The following is a 25,000-nucleotide window of genomic DNA, read 5'->3' as shown; positions in this document are numbered from 1 at the left end:
CAGCGGTGATTCCAGACAATTGTTCCCTCTCTCTAAGTAACTCACAGCGGTGATTCCAGACAGTTGTTCCCTCTCTCTCAGTAACTCACAGAGTTCATTGCAGACAGTTTTTCCCTCTCTCTAAGTAACTCACAGCATTGATTCCAGACAGTTGTTTCCTCTTTCTCAGTAACTCACAGCATTGACTCCAGACAGTTGTTCCCTCTCTCTCAGTAACTCACAACATTGACTCCAGACAGTTGTTCCCTCTCTCTCAGTAACTCACAGCATTGACTCCAGACAGTTGTTCCCTCTCTCTCAGTAACTCAAAACATTGATTCCAGACAGTTGTTTCCTCTCTCTCAGTAACTCAAAACATTGATTCCAGACAGTTGTTCCCTCTTTCTCTAACTCGCAGCGTTTATTCCAGACAGTTGTTCCCTCTTTCTCTAACTCACAGCGTTGATTCCAGACGGTTGTTCCCTCTCTCTCAGTAACTCACAGTGTTGATTCCAGACAGCTTTTCCCTCTTTCTCTCACTCACAGCGTTGATTCCGGACAGTTGTTCCCTCTTTCTCTCACTCACAGCGTTGATTCCGGACAGTTGTTCCCTCTTTCTCAAACTCACAGTGTTGATTCCAGACAGTTGTTCCCTCTCTCTCAGTAACTCACAGTGTTTATTCCAGACAGTTGTTCCCTCTCTCTCAGTAACTCACAGTGTTGATTACAGACAGTTGTTCCCTCTCTCTCATTACCCCACAGGGGTGATTCCAGACAGTTGTTCCTCTCTCTCAGTAACTCACAGCGGTGTTTCCAGACAGTTGTTCCTCTCTCTCAGCAACTCACAGCGGTGATTCCAGACAGTTGTCCCCTCTCTCAGTAACTCACAGCGGTGATTCCAGACAGTTGTCCCCTCTCTCTCATTAACTCACAGTGGTGATTCCAGACAGTTGTCCCCTCTCTCAGTAACTCACAGCGTTGATTCCAGACAGTTGTTCCCTCTCTCTCAGTAACTCACAGTGTTTATTCCAGACAGTTGTTCCTTCTCTCTCATTACCTCACAGCGGTGATTCCAGACAGTTGTTCCCTCTCTCTCAGTAACTCACAGCGGTGATTCCAGACAATTGTTCCCTCTCTCTCTGTAACTCACAGCGTTGATTCCAGACAGTTGTTCCCTCTCTCTAAGTAACTCACAGTGGTGATTCCAGACAGTTGTTCCCTCTCTCTAAGTAACTCACAGAGTTCATTGCAGACAGTTTTTCCCTCTCTCTAAGTAACTCACAGTGTTGATTCCAGACAGTTTTTCCTCTCTCTCAGTAACTCACAGAGTTGATTGCAGACAGTTGTTCCCTCTCTCTCATTACCCCACAGCGGTGATTCCAGACAGTTGTTCCCTCTCTCTCATTACCTCACAGCGTTGATTCTAGACAGTTGTTCCCTTTCTCTCAGTAACTCACAGCGGTGATTCCAGACAGTTGTTCCCTCTCTCTCAGCAACTCACAGCGGTGATTCCAGACAGTTGTCCCCTCTCTCAGTAACTCACAGCGGTGATTCCAGACAGTTGTCCCCTCTCTCTCAGTAACTCACAGTGTTTATTCCAGACAGTTGTTCCTTCTCTCTCATTACCTCACAGCGGTGATTCCAGACAGTTGTTCCCTCTCTCTCAGTAACTCACAGCGGTGATTCCAGACAATTGTTCCCTCTCTCTCTGTAACTCACAGCGTTGATTCCAGACAGTTGTTCCCTCTCTCTAAGTAACTCACAGCGGTGATTCCAGACAGTTGTTTCCTCTTTCTCAGTAACTCACAGCATTGACTCCAGACAGTTGTTCCCTCTCTCTCAGTAACTCACAACATTGACTCCAGACAGTTGTTCCCTCTCTCTCAGTAACTCACAGCATTGACTCCAGACAGTTGTTCCCTCTCTCTCAGTAACTCAAAACATTGATTCCAGACAGTTGTTTCCTCTCTCTCAGTAACTCAAAACATTGATTCCAGACAGTTGTTCCCTCTTTCTCTAACTCGCAGCGTTTATTCCAGACAGTTGTTCCCTCTTTCTCTAACTCACAGCGTTGATTCCAGACGGTTGTTCCCTCTCTCTCAGTAACTCACAGTGTTGATTCCAGACAGCTTTTCCCTCTTTCTCTCACTCACAGCGTTGATTCCGGACAGTTGTTCCCTCTTTCTCTCACTCACAGCGTTGATTCCGGACAGTTGTTCCCTCTTTCTCAAACTCACAGTGTTGATTCCAGACAGTTGTTCCCTCTCTCTCAGTAACTCACAGTGTTTATTCCAGACAGTTGTTCCCTCTCTCTCAGTAACTCACAGTGTTGATTACAGACAGTTGTTCCCTCTCTCTCATTACCCCACAGCGGTGATTCCAGACAGTTGTTCCCTCTCTCTCAGTAACTCACAGCGGTGATTCCAGACAGTTGTTCCCTCTCTCTCAGTAACTCACAGTGTTGATTCCAGACAGTTGTTCCCTCTCTCTCAGTAGCTCACAGCGGTGATTCCAGACAGTTGTCCCCTCTCTCAGTAACTCACAGTGGTGATTCCAGACAGTTGTCCCCTCTCTCAGTAACTCACAGCGTTGATTCCAGACAGTTGTTCCCTCTCTCTCAGTAACTCACAGCGTTGATTCCAGACAGTTGTTCCCTCTCTCTCAGTAACTCACAGTGTTTATTCCAGACAGTTGTTCCTTCTCTCTCATTACCTCACAGCGGTGATTCCAGACAGTTGTTCCCTCTCTCTCAGTAACTCACAGCGTTGATTCCAGGCAGTTGTTCCCTCTCTCTCAGTAACTCACAGTGTTTATTCCAGACAGTTGTTCCTTCTCTCTCATTACCTCACAGCGGTGATTCCAGACAGTTGTTCCCTCTCTCTAAGTAACTCACAGCGGTGATTCCAGACAGTTGTTCCCTCTCTCTAAGTAACTCACAGCGGTGATTCCAGACAATTGTTCCCTCTCTCTAAGTAACTCACAGCGGTGATTCCAGACAGTTGTTCCCTCTCTCTCAGTAACTCACAGAGTTCATTGCAGACAGTTTTACCCTCTATCTAAGTAACTCACAGTGTTGATTCCAGACAGTTTTTCCATCTCTCTCAGTAACTCACAGAGTTGATTGCAGACAGTTTTTCCCTCTCTCTAAGTAACTCACAGTGTTGATTCCAGACAGTTTTTCCCTCTCTCTCAGTAACTCACAGAGTTGATTGCAGACAGTTTTTCCCTCTCTCTAAGTAACTCACAGCATTGATTCCAGACAGTTGTTTCCTCTTTCTCAGTAACTCACAGCATTGACTCCAGACAGTTGTTCCCTCTCTCTCAGTAACTCACAACATTGACTCCAGACAGTTGTTCCCTCTCTCTCAGTAACTCACAGCATTGACTCCAGACAGTTGTTCCCTCTCTCTCAGTAACTCAAAACATTGATTCCAGACAGTTGTTTCCTCTCTCTCAGTAACTCAAAACATTGATTCCAGACAGTTGTTCCCTCTTTCTCTAACTCGCAGCGTTTATTCCAGACAGTTGTTCCCTCTTTCTCTAACTCACAGCGTTGATTCCAGACGGTTGTTCCCTCTCTCTCAGTAACTCACAGTGTTGATTCCAGACAGCTTTTCCCTCTTTCTCTCACTCACAGCGTTGATTCCGGACAGTTGTTCCCTCTTTCTCTCACTCACAGCGTTGATTCCGGACAGTTGTTCCCTCTTTCTCAAACTCACAGTGTTGATTCCAGACAGTTGTTCCCTCTCTCTCAGTAACTCACAGTGTTTATTCCAGACAGTTGTTCCCTCTCTCTCAGTAACTCACAGTGTTGATTACAGACAGTTGTTCCCTCTCTCTCATTACCCCACAGCGGTGATTCCAGACAGTTGTTCCCTCTCTCTCAGTAACTCACAGCGGTGTTTCCAGACAGTTGTTCCCTCTCTCTCAGCAACTCACAGCGGTGATTCCAGACAGTTGTCCCCTCTCTCAGTAACTCACAGCGGTGATTCCAGACAGTTGTCCCCTCTCTCTCATTAACTCACAGTGGTGATTCCAGACAGTTGTCCCCTCTCTCAGTAACTCACAGCGTTGATTCCAGACAGTTGTTCCCTCTCTCTCAGTAACTCACAGTGTTTATTCCAGACAGTTGTTCCTTCTCTCTCATTACCTCACAGCGGTGATTCCAGACAGTTGTTCCCTCTCTCTCAGTAACTCACAGCGGTGATTCCAGACAATTGTTCCCTCTCTCTCTGTAACTCTCAGCGTTGATTCCAGACAGTTGTTCCCTCTCTCTAAGTAACTCACAGTGGTGATTCCAGACAGTTGTTCCCTCTCTCTAAGTAACTCACAGAGTTCATTGCAGACAGTTTTTCCCTCTCTCTAAGTAACTCACAGTGTTGATTCCAGACAGTTTTTCCCTCTCTCTCAGTAACTCACAGAGTTGATTGCAGACAGTTGTTCCCTCTCTCTCATTACCCCACAGCGGTGATTCCAGACAGTTGTTCCCTCTCTCTCATTACCTCACAGCGTTGATTCTAGACAGTTGTTCCCTTTCTCTCAGTAACTCACAGCGGTGATTCCAGACAGTTGTTCCCTCTCTCTCAGCAACTCACAGCGGTGATTCCAGACAGTTGTCCCCTCTCTCAGTAACTCACAGCGGTGATTCCAGACAGTTGTCCCCTCTCTCTCAGTAACTCACAGTGTTTATTCCAGACAGTTGTTCCTTCTCTCTCATTACCTCACAGCGGTGATTCCAGACAGTTGTTCCCTCTCTCTCAGTAACTCACAGCGGTGATTCCAGACAATTGTTCCCTCTCTCTCTGTAACTCACAGCGTTGATTCCAGACAGTTGTTCCCTCTCTCTAAGTAACTCACAGTGTTGATTCCAGACAGTTTTTCCCTCTCTCTAAGTAACTCACAGTGTTGATTCCAGACAGTTTTTCCCTCTCTCTCAGTAACTCACAGAGTTGATTGCAGACAGTTTTTCCCTCTCTCTAAGTAACTCACAGCATTGACTCCAGACAGTTGTTCCCTCTCTCTAAGTAACTCACAGCATTGATTCCAGACAGTTTTTCCCTCTCTCTCAGTAACTCACAGTGTTTATTCCAGACAGGTGTTTCCTCTCTCTCAGTAACTCAAAACATTGATTCCAGACAGTTGTTCCCTCTTTCTCTAACTCACAGCGTTTATTCCAGACAGTTGTTCCCTCTTTCTCTAACTCACAGCGTTGATTCCAGACGGTTGTTCCCTCTCTCTCAGTAACTCACAGTGTTGATTCCAGACAGCTTTTCCCTCTTTCTCTCACTCACAGCGTTGATTCCGGACAGTTGTTCCCTCTTTCTCTCACTCACGGCGTTGATTCCGTACAGTTGTTCCCTCTTTCTCAAACTCAAAGCGTTGACTCCAGACAGTTTTTCCCTCTCTCTCAGTAACTCACAGAGTTGATTGCAGACAGTTTTTCCCTCCCTCTAAGTAACTCACAGTGTTGATTCCAGACAGTTGTTCCCTCTCTCTCAGTAACTCACAGTGTTTATTCCAGACAGTTGTTCCCTCTCTCTCAGTAACTCACAGCGTTGATTCCAGACAGTTGTTCCCTCTCTCTCAGTAACTCACAGTGTTGATTACAGACAGTTGTTCCCTCTCTCTCATTACCCCACAGCGGTGATTCCAGACAGTTGTTCCCTCTCTCTCATTACCTCACAGCGTTGATTCTAGACAGTTGTTCCCTCTCTCTCAGTAACTCACAACGGTGATTCCAGACAGTTGTTCCCTCTCTCTCAGTAACTCACAGTGTTGATTCCAGACAGTTGTTCCCTCTCTCTCAGTAACTCACAGCGGTGATTCCAGACAGTTGTTCCCTCTCTCTCAGCAACTCACAGCGGTGATTCCAGACAGTTGTCCCCTCTCTCAGTAACTCACAGCGGTGATTCCAGACAGTTGTCCCCTCTCTCTCATTAACTCACATTGGTGATTCCAGACAGTTGACCCCTCTCTGTGTAACTCACAGCGTTGATTCCAGACAGTTGTTCCTTCTCTCTCATTACCTCACAGCGGTGATTCCAGACAGTTGTTCCCTCTCTCTCAGTAACTCACAGCGGTGATTCCAGACAATTGTTCCCTCTCTCTCTGTAACTCACAGCGGTGATTCCAGACAGTTGTCCCCTCTCTCAGTAACTCACAGCGGTGATTCCAGACAGTTGTCCCCTCTCTCTCATTAACTCACATTGGTGATTCCAGACAGTTGACCCCTCTCTGTGTAACTCACAGCGTTGATTCCAGACAGTTGTTCCTTCTCTCTCATTACCTCACAGCGGTGATTCCAGACAGTTGTTCCCTCTCTCTCAGTAACTCACAGCGGTGATTCCAGACAATTGTTCCCTCTCTCTCTGTAACTCACAGCGTTGATTCCAGACAGTTGTTCCCTCTCTCTAAGTAACTCACAGCGGTGATTCCAGACAGTTGTTCCCTCTCTCTCAGTAACTCACAGAGTTCATTGCAGACAGTTTTACCCTCTATCTAAGTAACTCACAGTGTTGATTCCAGACAGTTTTTCCATCTCTCTCAGTAACTCACAGAGTTGATTGCAGACAGTTTTTCCCTCTCTCTAAGTAACTCACAGTGTTGATTCCAGACAGTTGCTCCCTCTCTCTCAGTAACTCACAGCGTTGATTGCAGACAGTTTTTCCCTCTCTCTAAGTAACTCACAGTGTTGATTCCAGACAGTTGTTCCCTCTCTCTCAGTAACTCACAGCGTTGATTGCAGACAGTTTTTCCCTCTCTCTAAGTAACTCACAGCATTGACTCCAGACAGTTGTTCCCTCTCTCTCAGTAACTCACAGCATTGATTCCAGACAGTTGTTTCCTCTCTCTCAGTAACTCAAAACATTGATTCCAGACAGTTGTTCCCACTTTCTCTAACTCACAGCGTTTATTCCAGACAGTTGTTCCCTGTTTCTCTAACTCACAGCGTTGATTCCAGACGGTTGTTCCCTCTCTCTCAGTAACTCACAGTGTTGATTCCAGACAGCTTTTCCCTCTTTCTCTCACTCACAGCGTTGATTCCGGACAGTTGTTCCCTCTTTCTCAAACTCACAGCGTTGACTCCAGACGGTTGTTCCCTCTCTCTCCGCAACTCACAGTGTTGATTCCAGACAGCTTTTCCTTCTTTCTCAGTAACTCACAGTGTTGATTCCAGACAGCTTTTCCTTCTTTCTCAGTAACTCACAGCGTTGATTCCAGACAGTTGTTCCCTCTCTCCCCCGTTTTCTCAGTAACTCACAGCGTTAATTCCAGAAAGTTGTTGTGAGAAATGCATCATCAGGGCTACAAACAGCTGCTGCCTGTAGAGAGATGATCGCACCTAAAAAACGACAGACATATTACAGCATTACTACAGGACTACAGACACACATCACATGATTAATACAGGACTACAGACACATATCACATTATTAATACAGGACTACAGACACACATCGTATCATTAATACAGGACTACAGACACATATCAAATGTTAAATATTGGACTACAGACACATATCAAATGTTAAATATTGGACTACAGACACATATCACATTGTTCATACTGGACTACAGACATATATCACATTATTAATACACGACTACAGACACGTATTACATTGTTAATGCAGGACTACAGACACATATCATATCATTAATACAGGACTACAGACACATATCATATCATTAATACAGGACTACAGACACACATCACATTATGAATACAGGACTACAGACACATATCACATTATTAATACAGGACTACAGACATATCACATTATGAATACAGGACCAGACCGACATGGATTAGACAGCAATAGACCAGATGTTCAGTAGATTCAATATTGAACGTACCAGGACAGCGATAGAGACTTGCGTCTCCTTCTCCACCTCCTCCTTCTCCCTCCTCATCTCCTCCAGGTCAGCTGATGGGTCATACTCTCCCTTCAGACGATACAGACCTAAAAACGCACACACACACATCAAGTGTGTATTTTGGACACACCTACTCATTCAAGGGTTTTTATTTATTTATACTATTTTCTACATTGTAAAATAATAGTGAAGACATCAAAACTATGAAATCACATGTAGTAACCACAAAAGTTTTAAACAAATCTAAATAGCCACCCTTTGCCTTGATGACAGCTTTGCACACTCTTGGCATTCTCTCAACCAGCTTCATCTGGAATGCTTTTCCAACAGTCTTTTCCAACAGGAGTTCCCGCATATGCTGAGCACTGCTTTTTCTTCACTCTGCGGTCCAACTCATCCCAAACCATCTCAATTGGGTTGAGGTTGGGTGATTGTGGAGGCCAGGTCATCTGATGCAGCACTCCATCACTCTTCTTCTTGGTTAAATAGCCCTTACACAGCCTGGAGGTGTGTTGGGTCGTTGTCCTGTTGAAAAACAAATGATAGTCCCACTAAGCACAAACCAGCTGGGATGGCGTATCACTGCAGAATGCTGTGGTAGCCATGCTGGTTAAGTGTCCTTGAATTTTAAATAAATAACAGACAGTGTCACCAGCAAAGCACCCCCATACGATCACACCTCCTCCTCCATGCTTTACGGTGGGAACTATACATGCGGGGATCGTCCGTTCACCTACTCTGCGTCTCACAAAGACATGGCAGTTGGAAACTAAAATCGCAAATTTGGACTCATCAGAGCAAAGGACAGATTTCCACCGGTCTAATGTCCATTGCTCGTGTTTCTTGGCCCAAGGATGTCTCTTGTTATTATTGGTGTCCTTTAGTAGTGGTTTCTTTGCAGCAATTTGACCATGAAGGCCTGATTCACGCAGTCTCCTTTCAACAGCTGATGTTGAGATGTGTCAGTTACCTTAACTCTGTGACGCATTTATTTGGGCTGAAATTTCTGAGGCTGGCAACTCTAATGAACTTATCCTCTGCAGCAGAGGTAACTCTGGGTCTTCCATTCCTGTGGCGATCCTCATGAGAGACAGTTTCATCATAGCGCTTGATGGTATTTGCTACTGCACTTGAAGAAATGTTCCATATTGACTGACCTCCATGTTTTAAAGTTATGATGGACTGTTGTTTCTCTTTGCTTATTTGAACTGTCCTTGGCAAAAGATGGACTTATTATTTTACCAAATATGGCTATCTTCTGTATACCACCCCTACCTTGTCACAACACAACTGATTGGCTCAAACGCATTAAGAAGGAAAGAAATTCCACAAATTAACTTTTAACAAGGCACACTTGTTAATTGAAATGCATTCCAGGTGACTACCTCATGAAGCTGGTTGAGAGAATGCCAAGAGTGTGGAAAGCTGTCATGAAGGCAAAGCGTGGCTACGCTGAAGAATCTCAAATATAAAATATATTTTGATTTGTTTAACACGTTTTTGATACTACATGATTCCATGTGTTATTTCAAAGTTTTGATGTCTTCACTATTATTCTACAATGTAGAAAATAGAACAAATAAAGTAGAACCCTTGAATGAGTAGACGTGTCCAAACATTTGACTGGTAATGTATTTTCTAAGAGAGAGCTGAGACAGTACAGTACATACTCTTCTTGGCCTCCTCCACCATGCCTCTCTTGATGTAGAGGTATCTGGGACTTTCAGGACACAATGGCAGCAGTAGAGACTGTAACACAGCAGGAGCTCCAGACAGACCCAGCAGCAGCGGCCAGTAGTAGTCATTACCCAGGAGGAACTCTAGACCGAGCACCTGGGGGACAAGGGGACAGAGATAAGGGACAGACATAGAGAAAGAGACAGGGGGACAGAGATTAGGGACAAACACAGAGAGATACAGGTGGACAGAGATTAGGGACAAACACAGAGAGAGACAGGGGGACAGAGATTAGGGGACGGACACAGAGAGACAGGTGGACAGAGATTTGGACAGACATGGAGAGAGACAGGGGGACAGAGATTAGGGACAGACATAGAGAAAGACAGGGGGAGAGAGATTAGGGACGAACACAGAGAGACAAGGGGACAGAGATTAGGGACAGACACAGAGAGACAGGGGGAGAGAGATTAGGGACGAACACAGAGAGAGACGGGGACAGAGATTAGGGACAGACACAGAGAGACAGCGGGAGAGAGATTAGGGACGAACACAGAGAGAGACGGGGACAGAGATTAGGGACAGACACAGAGAGACAAGGGGACAGAGATTAGGGACAGACACAGAGAGACAAGGGGACAGAGATTAGGGACAGACACAGAGAGACAGGGGGACAGAGATTAGGGACAGACACAGAGAGAGACAAGGGGACAGAGATTAGCGACAGACACAGAGAGACAAGGGGACAGAGATTAGGGACAGACACAGAGAGACAAGGGGTCAGAGATTCGGACAGACATAGAGAGACAAGGGGTCAGAGATTCGGACAGACATAGAGAGAGACAGGGGGAGAGAGATTAGGGACGAACACAGAGAGACGGGGACAGAGATTAGGGACAGACACAGAGAGACAAGGGGACAGAGATTAGGGACAGACACAGAGAGACGGGGACAGAGATTAGGGACAGACACAGAGAGACAAGGGGACAGAGATTAGGGACAGACACAGAGAGACAAGGGGTCAGAGATTCGGACAGACATAGAGAGACAAGGGGACAGAGATTAGCGACAGACACAGAGAGACAAGGGGACAGAGATTAGGGACAGACACAGAGAGACAAGGGGACAGAGATTAGGGACAGACACAGAGAGACAAGGGGACAGAGATTAGCGACAGACACAGAGAGACAAGGGGACAGAGATTAGGGACAGACACAGAGAGACAAGGGGACAGAGATTAGGGACAGACACAGAGAGACAAGGGGACAGAGATTAGCGACAGACACAGAGAGACAAGGGGACAGAGATTAGGACAGACACAGAGAGACAAGGGGACAGAGATTAGGGACAGACACAGAGAGACAAGGGGACAGAGATTAGGGACAGACACAGAGAGACAAGGGGACAGAGATTAGCGACAGACACAGAGAGACAAGGGGACAGAGATTAGGGACAGACACAGAGAGACAAGGGGACAGAGATTAGCGACAGACACAGAGAGACAAGGGGACAGAGATTAGGGACAGACACAGAGAGACAAGGGGTCAGAGATTCGGACAGACATAGAGAGACAAGGGGACAGAGATTAGCGACAGACACAGAGAGACAAGGGGACAGAGATTAGGGACAGACACAGAGAGACAAGGGGACAGAGATTAGGGACAGACACAGAGAGACAAGGGGACAGAGATTAGCGACAGACACAGAGAGACAAGGGGACAGAGATTAGCGACAGACACAGAGAGACAAGGGGACAGAGATTAGCGACAGACACAGAGAGACAAGGGGACAGAGATTAGGGACGAACACAGAGAGAGACGGGGACAGAGATTAGCGACAGACACAGAGAGACAAGGGGACAGAGATTAGGGACAGACACAGAGAGACAAGGGGAAAGAGATTAGCGACAGACACAGAGAGACAAGGGGACAGAGATTAGGGACAGACACAGAGAGACAAGGGGACAGAGATTAGCGACAGACACAGAGAGACAAGGGGACAGAGATTAGCGACAGACACAGAGAGACAAGGGGACAGAGATTAGCGACAGACACAGAGAGACAAGGGGTCAGAGATTCGGACAGACATAGAGAGAGACAGGGGGACAGAGATTAGGGGACGAACACAGAGAGAGACAGGGGGACAGAGATTAGGGACAAACACAGAGAGAGACAGAGGGACAGAGATTAGGGATGGACACAGACAGGAACGCAGGGATAGAGATTAGAGGACAGAAAGAGACAGGGAATAGAGATTAGAGGACAGAAAGAGACAGGGAATAGAGATTAGAGGACATAAAGAGACAGGGAATAGAGATTAGAGAACAGAAAGAGACAGGGAATAGAGATTAGAGGACAGAAAGAGACAGGGAATAGAGATTAGAGGACAGAACGAGACAGGGAATAGAGATTAGAGGACAGAAAGAGACAGGGAATAGAGATTAGAGGACAGACAGTGACAGGGGAATAGAAATTAGAGGACAGGTACATAAATGAGTGTGTGTGTGTGTACGCGTGTGCGTGTGTATGCTTGCACATGTGTGTGTGGTCTTACCTGACTCAGTAGTATACCAGTAACAGTAGCTAGTTGATGTAAGGTTCCCAGAGCTCCTCTGTAGGCCATGGGAGCGATCTCCCCTATATACATAGGAACTAGCCCTGAGGACAGACCTGAGAGAGAGAGAGAGAGAGAGAGAGAGAGAGAGAGAGAGAGAGAGAGAGAGAGAGAGAGAGAGAGAGAGAGAGAGAGAGAGAGAGAGAGAGAGAGAGAGAGAGAGAGAGAAGGTGAGAGAGAATGGGGAGAGAAAAGGGAGAGACAGGGGGACAAACGTAAAGTACCAAAAATTGCATGCAGGGCAGAATTAGGCCGATACCAGCTGATTATCAAAATCTAGGAAAGAGTCATTCAATTCTACAACCACCGAAAAGGAAGTGATTCCCAAACCTTACAAAACAAAGCCATCACCTACAGAGAGATGAACCTGGAGAAGAGTCTCCTTAGCAAGCTGGTCCTGGGGCTCTGTTCACAAACACAAACAGTCCCCACAGAGTCCCAGGACAGCAACACAGTTAGACCAAACCAAATCATGAGAAAACAAAAAGATAATTACTTGACACATTGGAAAGAATTAACAAAAAAACTGAGCAACTAGAATGTTATTTGACCTTAAACAGAGAGTACACAGTGGCAGAATACCTGACCACTGTGACTGACCCAAACTTAAGGAAAGCCATGACTATGTACAGTACAGACTCAGTGAGCATAGCCTTGCTATTGAGATAGGTCGCTGTAGGCAGACCAGGCTCTCAAGAGAGGACAGGCTATGTGCACACTGCCCACAAAATGAGGTGGAAGCTGAGCTGCACTTCCTAACCTCCTACCAAATGTGTGCAATCACAGCAGCAAGATTTGTGACCTGTTGCCACAAGAAAAGGGCAACCAGTGAAGAACAAACACCATTGTTAATACAACCCATATTTATGTTTATTTGTTTTATATTTTGTACTTTAACTATTTACACATATAACATTTGAAACGTCTTTATTATTTTGGAACCTTTGTGAGTGTAATGTTGCCTGTTAAGTTGTATTGTTTATTTCACGTTTGGTCATAATCCACTTCACTTGCTTAGGCAATGTAATCATATGTTTCCCCTGCCAATAAAGCCCCTGGATTGAAATTGAATTGAGAAAGAGAGAGAGAGAGGGGAGAAGGGGGTGAGACTAGAGAGTCAGTACAAGCTTTGTTCACACTTGTAGTGATAAGGATGTGCATAGTGGACAGAGCCGGGCCGAACACTTCCTTCCTGATGTGCTGTAGTGTGTGACTCAATGTATTGATAACTCACCACAGTAGAATCCCATGACACATCGTCCAGCGATGACCATGACGTGAGGTTTCCACATCTTAGCCGTCACCATCAGTAGACCTGCTATTACTGCTAACACATTCACCATCAACATGCCCTTCACCCTGCACAGACAGCATAGGCATTAGCTCAGTGGGCTAACACAGTCTTGTGGCATACAGACGACCCGCATTCAAACCCAGTCAGTCACACAAGCGCATTCAGTTTCGTCTTGAGACAGATAGAGGAAGAGGGAGGTTCGGATGCTCACACACACCTTCCTCTCAGGTCTCCAATGAAGCCCACCAGGAAGGACGACACCATTCCCCCAATGGAGAAGATCGACACAGACAGAGACCAATACATGACCACAGAGGGATGCACTTCCTGCTTCTCTGTACTGTTCTCTGATAGGAGGAGAGGCTCCTCAGGGAGCACCCCCAGGGACCGCCCATAATGCTGCTCTATCACCTAGGAAACAAAGTAAAGGTTTGTAATAGTACTTGCTGTTTACCCATGACTAAAATAAACAGTGTGTGCGTGTACCTTCTGTGGCGCATTGATGACTCCCAGGCTGTATCCGAACTGTAGAGAACCCAAGACTGCTGAAAACACTGCTAGGGTTAGAGTGCCTGTCAGCTGCTGTAGGACACACAGATGTGAAAAGGTGCCTGTAATGAGCTGACCTAGTGGGCAGGGAACCAGTTCAATGCACCATGCAGTCCCACCTGCTGTAAAATACTGCTTGTAACAGAGCAACAAAACATCTTCACATTACTCAGTGTTACTGTTTCCTGATTCACCTAATCAAGGGCTTGATATTTACTTGACTTGTTGAATTAGTTGTGTGACACATTACAACATACTGATTGCAACATTACCACAAAAATGGAGGTGGCAAGTGGAAAGGTAGGGAACTTGTTTGTTGGCCCTGCATTAAAGACCAAAATTGGCAACAAGAAAACCCTGTAATTAATACAAAAATATAGCAGTTTTATTTGAGGACCAAAACGTTGACCAAAACGCCATACATTTCTCATAAGAAACTAGCTCCCTGGTATACAGAAAATACCCGAGCTCTGAAGCAAGCTTCCAGGAAATTGGAACGGAAATGGCGCCACACCAAACTGGAAGTCTTCCGACTAGCTTGGAAAGACAGTACCGTGCAGTATCGAAGTACCTATTGCAGTACCTATTTTTCCAACTTAATTGAGGAAAATAAGAACAATCCGAAATTCCTTTTTGATACTGTCGCAAAGTTAACTAAAAAGCAGCATTCCCCAAGAGAGGATGACTTTCACTTCAGCAGTAATAAATTCATGAACTTCTTTGAGGAAAAGATCATGATTATTAGAAAGCAAATGATGGACTATTCTTTAAATCTGCGTATTCCTTCAAAGCTCAGTTGTCCAGAGTCTGCACAACTCGGCCAGGACCTAGGATCAAGAGAGACACTCAAGTGTTTTAGTACTATATCTCTTGACACAATAATTAAAATAATCATGGCCTCTAAACCTCAAAGCTGCATACTGGACCCTATTCCAACTAAACTACTGAAAGAGCTGCTTCCTGTGCTTGGCTCTCATGTTGAACATAATAAACGGCTCTCTATCCACCGGATGTGCACCAAACTCACTAAAAGTGGTAGTAATAAAGCCTCTCTTGAAAAAGCCAAACCTTGACCCAGAAAATATAAAAAACTATTGGCCTATATCGAATCTTCCATTCCTCTCAAAAACTTTAGAAAAAGCTGTTGCGCAGCAACTCACTGCCTTCCTGAAGACAAACAATGTATACAAAATGCTTCCGTCTGGTTTTAGACCCCATCATAGCACTGAGACGGCACTTGTTAAAGGTGGTAAATTACTTTTTAATGGCATCAGACCGAGGCTCTGCATCTGTCCTCGTGCTCCTAGACTTTAGTGCTGCTTTTGATACCATCGATCACCACATTCTTTTGGAGAGATTGGAAACACAAATTGGTCTACACAGACAAGTGCTGGCCTGGTTTAGATCTTATCTGTCGGAAAGATATCAGTTTGTCTCTGTGAATGTTTTGTCCTCTGACAAATCAACTGTACATTTCGGTGTTCCTCAAGGTTCCGTTTTAGGACCACTATTGTTTTCACTATGTATTTTACCTCTTGGGGATGTCATTCGAAAACATAATGTTAACTTTCACTGCTATGCGGATGACACACAGCTGTACATTTCAATGAAACATGGTGAAGCCCCAAAATTGCCCTCGCTAGAAGCATGTGTTTCAGACATAAGGAAGTGGATGGCTGCAAAATTTCTACTGTAACGTCGTTCGTCAGTTGAAGGAGATGCGGACCAAAATGCAGCGTGGTGGTTACTCATGTTCTTTAATAAAGAATAGACGTTACATGAAATAACTTAAATAACAAAACAACAAACGAAACGCGAAACCTATTACAGTCTATCTGGTGAATACTAACACAGAGACAGGAACAATCACCCACAAAATACACAGTGAAACCCAGGCTACCTAAATATGGTTCCCAATCAGAGACAACGAGAATCACCTGACACAGATTGAGAACCGCCTCAGGCAGCCAAGCCTATGCTAGACACACCCCTAATCAGCCACAATCCCAATGCCTACAAAAACTCAAATACGACAACAAAATAAACCCATGTCACACCCTGGCCTGAACAAATAATTAAAGAAAACACAAAATACTAAGACCAAGGCGTGACATCTACTTTTAACTCGGACAAAACAGAGATGCTTGTTCTAGGTCCCAAGAAACAAAGAGATCTTCTGTTGAATCTGACAATTAATCTTAATGGTTGTACAGTCGTCTCAAATACAACTGTGAAGGACCTCGGCGTTACTCTGGACCCTGATCTCTCTTTTGAAGAACATATCAAGACTGTTTCAAGGACAGCTTTTTTCCATCGACGTAACATTGCAAAAATCAGAAACTTTCTGTCCAAAAATGAAGCAGAAAAATGAATCCATGCTTTTGTCACTTCTAGGTTAGACTACTGCAATGCTCTACTTTCCGGCTACCCGGATAAAGCACTAAATGATAAAGCTCCATTTTTATGGAATGGTCTGCCTACCCATGTGAGAGACACAAACTCGGTCTCAACCTTTAAGTCTTTACTGAAGATTCATCTCTTCAGTGGGTGATATGATTGAGTGTAGTCTGGCCCAGGAGTGTGAAGGTAAACGGAAAGGCTCTGGAGCAACGAACCGCCCTTGCTGTCTCTGCCTGGCCGGTTCCCCTCTTTCCACTGGGATTCTCTGCCTCTAACCCTATTACAGGGGCTGAGTCACTGGCTTTACTAGGGCTCTTTCATACCCTCCCTAGGAGGGGTGCGTCACTTGAGTGGGTTGAGTCACTGATGTGATCTTCCTGTCTGGGTTGGCGCCCCCCCTTGGGTTGTGCCGTGGCGGAGATCTTTGTGGGCTATACTCGGCCTTGTCTCAGGATGGGAAGTTGGTGGTTGAAGATATCCCTCTAGTGGTGTGGAGGCTGTGCATTGGCAAAGTGGGTGGGGATATATCCTTCCCGTTTGGCCCTGTCCGGGGGTGTCATCGGATGGGGCCACAGTGTCTCCTGACCCCTCCTGTCTCAGCCTCCAGTATTTATGCTGCAGTAGTTTATGTGTCGGGGGGCTAGGGTCAGTTTGTTATATTTGGAGTACTTCTCCTGTCCTATCCAGTGTCCTGTGTGAATTTAAGTATACTCTCTCTAATTCTCTCTTTCTTTCTCTCTCTCGGAGGACCTGAGCCCCAGGGCCATGCCTCAGGACTACCTGACAAGATGACTCCTTGCTGTCCCCAGTCCACCTGGCCGTGCTGCTGGTCCAGTTTCAACTGTTCTGCCTGTGATTATTATTATTTGACCATGCTGGTCATTTATGAACATTTGAACATCTTGGCCATGTTCTGTTACAATCTCCACCCGGCACAGCCAGAAGAGGACTGGCCACCCCACATAGCCTGGTTCCTCTCTAGGTTTCTTCCTAGGTTTTGGCCTTTCTAGGGAGTTTTTCCTAGCCACTGTGCTTCTACACCTGCATTGCTTGCTGTTTGGGGTTTTAGGCTGGGTTTCTGTACAGCACTTTGAGATATCAGCTGATGTACGAAGGGCTATATAAATACATTTGATTTTATTTGATACAGGTTGCAAAATAGTTGGATGTACCGATTCCATGGCACATGGTCTATGAACTGAGTGTTTCCATTTGCTGCGAAGAGACAGAGTCATTAGCTCACTTGTTTTTGGTCAATGGTTCAGGAATGGCTAAACAATTGAAACATTTAATTGGAGCTAACTCTGCAAATAGCACTGCTGGGTGATTTGATAAGTCAAAGCCAATAATGTAATAAAACTCTTAGCAAAGGTGTTTATCTTTCATTTACAATCTGTAGAAACTACGAGAATAGAAAGGTTCAGAACTTTTGTGAAACATCACACAGTGGAACATCTACGACAGCTTGAAGTCAAAACTGGATGGTCTTCAGAGATAGATGGGAGGGGTTGAGGAGAGATGAAGGATGGGACTGAAAACAAACCAAATGTACGTATAAACTGGAAGTAGAAGCCCAAGTATTGTTGTCCATTAGTTTAATCCAATTAGGGGAAAATAATAAAGGGAAATATATTAAATAACATATATATTTAAAATAATATATATTTACTAAACAATATATATATATATATGGGGGTTGGAGATGATGCAGTCAATTACAATGATGGAAGCTACAATCTGTCTGTAATATTAAAGCTGCTCTGCCCCCTAACAAAGTGATAAAGGTGTGTCAATGATGGAATAAAACACAGACTGCTTGCTGCTGTTCCTGTTTCCAGATGGGTTTCTCTCAGAACTAAAAAAACTAACTGATCGAACCAACTCCCTCATGCCATCAACAAATGAACTGTCAAATGAAATGGTACTCTTCCTCGGTTCAATCACGACACACGATGCACACGTACACGATGCACACATTCAGGGGCGGCAGGGAGCCTAGTAGTTACAGCGGTGGGCCAGTAACCGGAAAGGTTGCTGGATCAAATCCCCGAGCTGACGAGGTAAAAATCTGTCGTTCTGCCCCTGAACAAGGCAATTAACCCACTGTTCCCTGGTAGGCTGTCATTGTAAATAAGAATGTGTTCTGAATGCCTAGTTAAATAAAATATAAACACACTCTCACACACACTCCTGTCCTTGTGTGTAGCTACAGAGTGTCACTCAGGTTGAACAGCAGGAGCTTTTACTACATTATAAAACCAGCAACTTGGCTTTCAACATCTGTTTAGTAAATGGATTAGATACCTCAAAACGAGTGTGTGTGTGTGAGAGCTCGAGTGTGTAAAAGTGTACAAAGATCTTACCTTTCCCGACTCCATGACGGGTTCAGAGTCTCGACACCAGCTCCAACAACATGAACTGATCACACACACACTTCCAGGGTAATCATCAATCGCTGGGATCACGGCGTGTCCACGCACTCATCTCGACATACACACACACACAGCACTGGACAGAAAGACACACCGGAGCAGAGCACCTCTCTATCTGTACACCTTACTGGTGGCTGTTTATCATTCATGTCATCATTACCATCACACATGGTGCCTAACACACTTCCCCTCCTGTCTTAGGTTGTGTTTGTCAGCGTTTTCATGGTGGTTCAACTCTGTGATAGTGATTAGTGAACACACACACAGTGTCTGGGCAGGTATCCACTGTTCACACACACAACCTGGTCATCCTGAGCTCAGCACATTGGCTCTAAATGAGGGGGAAGGTCTGACACTCACTCACACACAAACACACACACACACACACACACACCCCCACACACACAGGGAGGGACAGTATTAGGTAGGGTTAATGATATACCTTCAACAGGGACAAAGTCTGAGGGTCGGTGGCCTCAGCTGATAACTTACACTGCAACCCCTACACACACATCACACACACACACACACACATCACAGAATATAAACAGAAATACGAACAAAAATAATGTTCTAGTATCATTTATTTGACTGTTTTACAAAACATAGAAACCAAAACATTATTGATGAGTTTGTCATTCAGAAACAAAGAGGTCTAGAGTTTTTCTTTTAGAGACAAGAGTCCAAAAGTAGTGATCAGCAGCCTGTTCACCAGATAGAGGTGTATCACACACACACACACACACACACACACACACACACACACACACACACACACACACACACACACACACACACACACACACACACACACACACACACACACACACACACACACACACACACACACACACACACACACACACACACACACACGTTCAATCAGCACAACTCTTTATTGCTAATATTCTAAAAAGCAACCTGTCTCCATAACAGTAACTTAAGCATGACATTTAAAGGAGCAGTCTGGAAGTGTAATTTCCCAGACAAAAGGGTGTCCCCTGCACTTGTTTGTAATTTGAGGGAGTGGGTCTCGGTGAATGTAATATTTCTTTGATGAATGTGTTTGCAGTCACTAAATATACATACATGACCCACACACACACACCTCACAGAACTGTTGTATTCTGGGTAATGTAGTTCTACAGCATGGCTTAAAAAGCATTAAGGACAACAGCTTCAGATGTTCTCATCTTTGTTTTCAGAAATGCACATGTGTTTAATAAAATGTGAAACATCTTTTTATAAATTAAGTTTTTTTTAAAGATAAAATGATCATGTTCAATCTAAGGACATAAGACGCTATCAAAGTGTTCAAATAAAATGGTAAACCAACAGAAAAGAGTGAACAAAACAACGGCTTCATCATGCTTGGCACCGTACAAACAGGAAGGAGTCACAATCAGACCAGACCAATCAGGTGGGAGACAGCTTTACGCAATACTTCTTTACACACAGAGAAGATAAGACAGACACACAGACACAGAGTGGTTCATTCTCAGACAATTCTCAAATGATTCTCAGTTGAATCAGGTTTTCCTCTGGCATTTCAGCATAACATAAAACACACAAACTGAATGGCAGAAACTAGCAGTGTGCTGTGCAAGTTATCAAGCTCTTCACATTACAATTCAAAAGTTATTTTAAAGTACCTAAATAAACATGAAACAAAACTTGAACAATGTGTTATTTAAAAGACAGAATGAAAGCATATTTCTAGTAAACAGCAGAATGTTGTTATTCTTGTTTTGTTTTAACATGACAGTTTATCTGGGCAGCACCTTGAGAATTGAAAGACTTCAGAGTGGATAGAGGGACAGGAGGAGAAGACGAGGGAGACAGAGGGACAGGAGGAGAAGTGGAGGGAGACAGAGGGACAGGAGGAGAAGAGGAGGGAGACAGAGGGACAGGAGGAGAAGAGGAGGGAGACAGAGGGACAGGAGGAGAAGAGGAGGGAGACAGAGGGACAGGAGGAGAAGATGAGGGAGACAGAGGGACAGGAGGAGAAGATGAGGGAGACAGAGGGACAGGAGGAGAAGAGGAGGGAGACAGAGGGACAGGAGGAGAAGAGGAGGGAGACAGAGGGACAGGAGGAGAAGAGGAGGGAGACAGAGGGACAGGAGGAGAAGAGGAGGGAGACAGAGGGACAGGAGGAGAAGAGGAGGGAGACAGAGGGACAGGAGGAGAAGAGGAGGGAGACAGAGGGACAGGAGGAGAAGAGGAGGGAGACAGAGGCGGGGATTTTGTTTTAAAGGGACATAGCCGATATTTTAGAGAAGAGGGGTGGAGTGGTGGGGAGAGGGGGGAAGTGAAGGATGAAGTGGAGGAGAGAAAGAAAGATTAGGATCCGGAAGTTCCGGTTCGTCTCCACAGACGGTAGTCGAGATCTTGGAAAACCGGGAAACCAGCGCCCCCGTTGATTCAGACTCCTCTTCATAACAGTCTTTATCTTTTTTATATTTTTATTATTTCATTCTTTATAGTCCTTTATGTCTGTTACAGTGTTGTAGTCTCTCAGTGTTTCACTGTCTTTAAGTTTGATTCTCTCAGAGCTTGATTCATTTACACTTCAATTCTTTCACACTGATTTGATATTTGATTCCCTCAGCGTTCGATTCATTCAGCGTTTGACTCTCTCAGTTAGATTCAGTGTTGGACTATCCCATTATTCAATTCACTTGTTTGATTCAGGGTGCGATTAGATTCTCTTGGTCCATTGTTTTAATTGGCTTCTGAAATTAGCGTTGGCCCGTGATCGACAGCTGAGCAGGCCAATAGGAAGATGGTGGCAGGAGTTAGTTTCACCAGTTCATCATGGAGCTCCGGTTGAGGGTCATGAAGAAGACCTGACTGCTGCCTCCAGACCTCACCGATGCAAAGAACACCTAGACACACACACACACACACACACACACACACACACACACACACACACACACACACACACACACACACACACACACACACACACACACACACACACACACACACACACACACACACACACACACACACACACACACACACACCATGAGAAGACATGATTGATACAGGCAATAGAGAATATGAATGTGTGTGTGTGTGTGTGTGTGTGTGTGTGTGTGTGTGTGTGTGTGTGTGTGTGTGTGTGTGTGTGTGTGTGTGTGTGTGTGTGTGTGTGTGTGTGTGTGTGTGTGTGTGTGCATGTTGTTTACCTTGTCATTCCTCTCACACAGGAACTTGAGTCTCTGGGCTCTCTTGTGCATGAAGACCCCATCCAGGTGTCCTGTCTCCACAGACCTGATCTCTATGGCCTTCTCCCCCCAGCCCATGATCTGGCTAGAGTGGATATAGGCTGGAGGAGCAAGGATAGAAAGAGAGAGAGAGAGAGAGAGATAGATAGAGAGTAGATAGAGAGGATGAAGGAGAGAGTTAAAGAATACACTATTAGTTTCACTGTAAACTACACTGTTCTATTATGGAACACAACAGAGTTGAGATTGAATCTGATTAAACTTCACATGAACCTAAACAAGTTCCCACAGGCCTAAAACGAAGCTGAGCTCACACAAACACCCACACAAAAACACACACACACACACACACTCACCAACAGAAGTAGGCATCTCTCCCCACTGCAGCACGACGTCTTTAGTGATGCGTCCGTAGGTATTGACGTAGACTCCCTCATCTTCATAACACAACAACATCTCCATCCCGTCTGTCTTAGGAAGAATGACGATGGCATGGGGAGTCACCTGGGTCTGAATCTACAGACAGACAGAGGTAATGGTTATCTACTGTCTATCTCCCTGCACTATATATATCACACCACACACAGACTTACGTGTGAGGGGACGTAGATGTCGTAAGGGTTGCCAGAGTCGACGTCGATGACATGGAAGCCCAGGCTGGAGCCGTAGATGACCTTTAACCTCTGCCCCTCCTCCACCGTCAGGTCAACCAGCTGGGGGCGGTGCTGCAGGTCAGTGAACGACTGGGAGGTGGGGGGAGGGAGAAGTGTTACTATTGACCCCAGAGTAACTAGTATCAGACAACGTGACAGACCCCATAGTATTGTCACAGACAACGGTGCAACATTTCCTCTCAACCCGGTGTGGCAGCTACCTTGAAGGTAGTCCCTGTACTTCCAGGATGTCTACCTAACTACAGCATCACATCTCAACCCGGTGTGGCAGCTACCTTGAAGGTAGTCCCTGTACTTCCAGGATGTCTACCTAACTACAGCATCACATCTCAACCCGGTGTGGCAGCTACCTTGAAGGTAGTCCCTGTACTTCCAGGATGTCTACCTAACTACAGCATCACATCTCAACCCGGTGTGGCAGCTACCTTGAAGGTAGTCCCTGTACTTCCAGGATGTCTACCTAACTACAGCATCACATCTCAACCCGGTGTGGCAGCTACCTTGAAGGTAGTCCCTGTACTTCCAGGATGTCTACCTAACTACAGCATCACATCTCAAACTGGTGTGGCAGCTACCTTGAAGGTAGTCCCTGTACTTCCAGGATGTCTACCTAACTACAGCATCACATCTCAACCCGGTGTGGCAGCTACCTTGAAGGTAGTCCCTGTACTTCCAGGATGTCTACCTAACTACAGCATCACATCTCAACCCGGTGTGGCAGCTACCTTGAAGGTAGTCCCTGTACTTCCAGGATGTCTACCTAACTACAGCATCACATCTCAACCCGGTGTGGCAGCTACCTTGAAGGTAGTCCCTGTACTTCCAGGATGTCTACCTAACTACAGCATCACATCTCAACCCGGTGTGGCAGCTACCTTGAAGGTAGTCCCTGTACTTCCAGGATGTCTACCTAACTACAGCATCACATCTCAACCCGGTGTGGCAGCTACCTTGAAGGTAGTCCCTGTACTTCCAGGATGTCTACCTAACTACAGCATCACATCTCAAACCGGTGTGGCAGCTACCTTGAAGGTAGTCCCTGTACTTCCAGGATGTCTACCTAACTACAGCATCACATCTCAACCCGGTGTGGCAGCTACCTTGAAGGTAGTCCCTGTACTTCCAGGATGTCTACCTAACTACAGCATCACATCTCAACCCGGTGTGGCAGCTACCTTGAAGGTAGTCCCTGTACTTCCAGGATGTCTACCTAACTACAGCATCACATCTCAACCCGGTGTGGCAGCTACCTTGAAGGTAGTCCCTGTACTTCCAGGATGTCTACCTAACTACAGCATCACATCTCAACCCGGTGTGGCAGCTACCTTGAAGGTAGTCCCTGTACTTCAGGATGTCTACCTAACTACAGCATCACATCTCAACCCGGTGTGGCAGCTACCTTGAAGGTAGTCCCTGTACTTCCAGGATGTCTACCTAACTACAGCATCACATCTCAACCCGGTGTGGCAGCTACCTTGAAGGTAGTCCCTGTACTTCCAGGATGTCTACCTAACTACAGCATCACATCTCAACCCGGTGTGGCAGCTACCTTGAAGGTAGTCCCTGTACTTCCAGGATGTCTACCTAACTACAGCATCACATCTCAACCCGGTGTGGCAGCTACCTTGAAGGTAGTCCCTGTACTTCCAGGATGTCTACCTAACTACAGCATCACATCTCAACCCGGTGTGGCAGCTACCTTGAAGGCCATGAACTTGTGGTAGGGTTTGGGGGCCCAGGCATAGATCTCCACTGCGTTCTTCTGAGCGATCACCAGGAACTTGATCCTCTCGTACTTTACTGGAAACAACACACACAGGAGAGAGTCAACAACACACACAGGAGAGAGTCAACAACACACACAGGAGAGAGTCAACAACACACAGGAGAGAGTCAACAACACACACAGGAGAGAGTCAACAACACACACAGGAGAGAGTCAACAACTCACACAGGAGAGAGTCAACAACACACACAGGAGAGAGTCAACAACACACACAGGAGAGAGTCAACAACACACACAGGAGAGAGTCAACAACACACACAGGAGAGTCAACAACTCACACAGGAGAGAGTCAACAACACACACAGGAGAGAGTCAACAACACACAGGAGAGAGTCAACAACTCACACAGGAGAGAGTCAACAACTCACACAGGAGAGAGTCAACAACACACACAGGAGAGACAGCAACACACACAAAAGTTGGGTACGTCAAACACACACACACACACACACACACACACACACACACACACACACACACACACA

General features: G+C 45.5%; 2 protein-coding genes across 14 annotated transcripts in view; both read right to left on the bottom strand.

Annotated features, from left to right (window-relative positions):
* Window positions 1-19,018, bottom strand: part of LOC124008175 (solute carrier family 2, facilitated glucose transporter member 2-like) — a 23,311-nt gene extending 4,293 nt beyond the window's left edge. Inside the window, exons 1-8 of one of the 2 annotated variants that reach the window (XM_046319253.1) lie at window positions 18,754-19,018; window positions 13,928-14,020; window positions 13,659-13,852; window positions 13,382-13,506; window positions 12,088-12,203; window positions 9,528-9,690; window positions 7,837-7,943; window positions 7,241-7,321 (exon numbers count right to left, since the gene is read on the bottom strand). In XM_046319253.1, coding sequence (XP_046175209.1) covers window positions 7,241-7,321; window positions 7,837-7,943; window positions 9,528-9,690; window positions 12,088-12,203; window positions 13,382-13,506; window positions 13,659-13,852; window positions 13,928-14,020; window positions 18,754-18,768 — 894 coding nt within the window. In that variant the 5' untranslated portion in view covers window positions 18,769-19,018. Of the gene's footprint in view, window positions 1-7,240; window positions 7,322-7,836; window positions 7,944-9,527; window positions 9,691-12,087; window positions 12,204-13,381; window positions 13,507-13,658; window positions 13,853-13,927; window positions 14,024-18,753 lie in introns of both variants that reach the window. The other variant, XM_046319252.1, reaches the window with a different exon arrangement.
* Window positions 19,019-20,930: 1,912 nt separating this feature from the next.
* The window catches only part of LOC124007886 (TRAF2 and NCK-interacting protein kinase-like), a 66,603-nt gene continuing 62,533 nt past the window's right edge, over window positions 20,931-25,000 (bottom strand). For all 12 annotated transcript variants that reach the window (XM_046318718.1, XM_046318719.1, XM_046318720.1 and 9 more), the window contains 5 exons: window positions 24,429-24,529; window positions 22,649-22,798; window positions 22,412-22,571; window positions 22,017-22,156; window positions 20,931-21,707 (listed from right to left, as the gene is read on the bottom strand). In XM_046318718.1, coding sequence (XP_046174674.1) covers window positions 21,624-21,707; window positions 22,017-22,156; window positions 22,412-22,571; window positions 22,649-22,798; window positions 24,429-24,529 — 635 coding nt within the window. In that variant the 3' untranslated portion in view covers window positions 20,931-21,623. The remainder of the gene's footprint in view (window positions 21,708-22,016; window positions 22,157-22,411; window positions 22,572-22,648; window positions 22,799-24,428; window positions 24,530-25,000) is intronic.

Source organism: Oncorhynchus gorbuscha, linkage group LG21 (genome assembly GCF_021184085.1).
Source record: "Oncorhynchus gorbuscha isolate QuinsamMale2020 ecotype Even-year linkage group LG21, OgorEven_v1.0, whole genome shotgun sequence".
Classification (NCBI taxonomy): Eukaryota; Metazoa; Chordata; class Actinopteri; order Salmoniformes; family Salmonidae; genus Oncorhynchus; species Oncorhynchus gorbuscha.
Note: the sequence above shows the minus strand (reverse complement) of the source record. Positions and strands in the feature narration are given on the sequence as shown.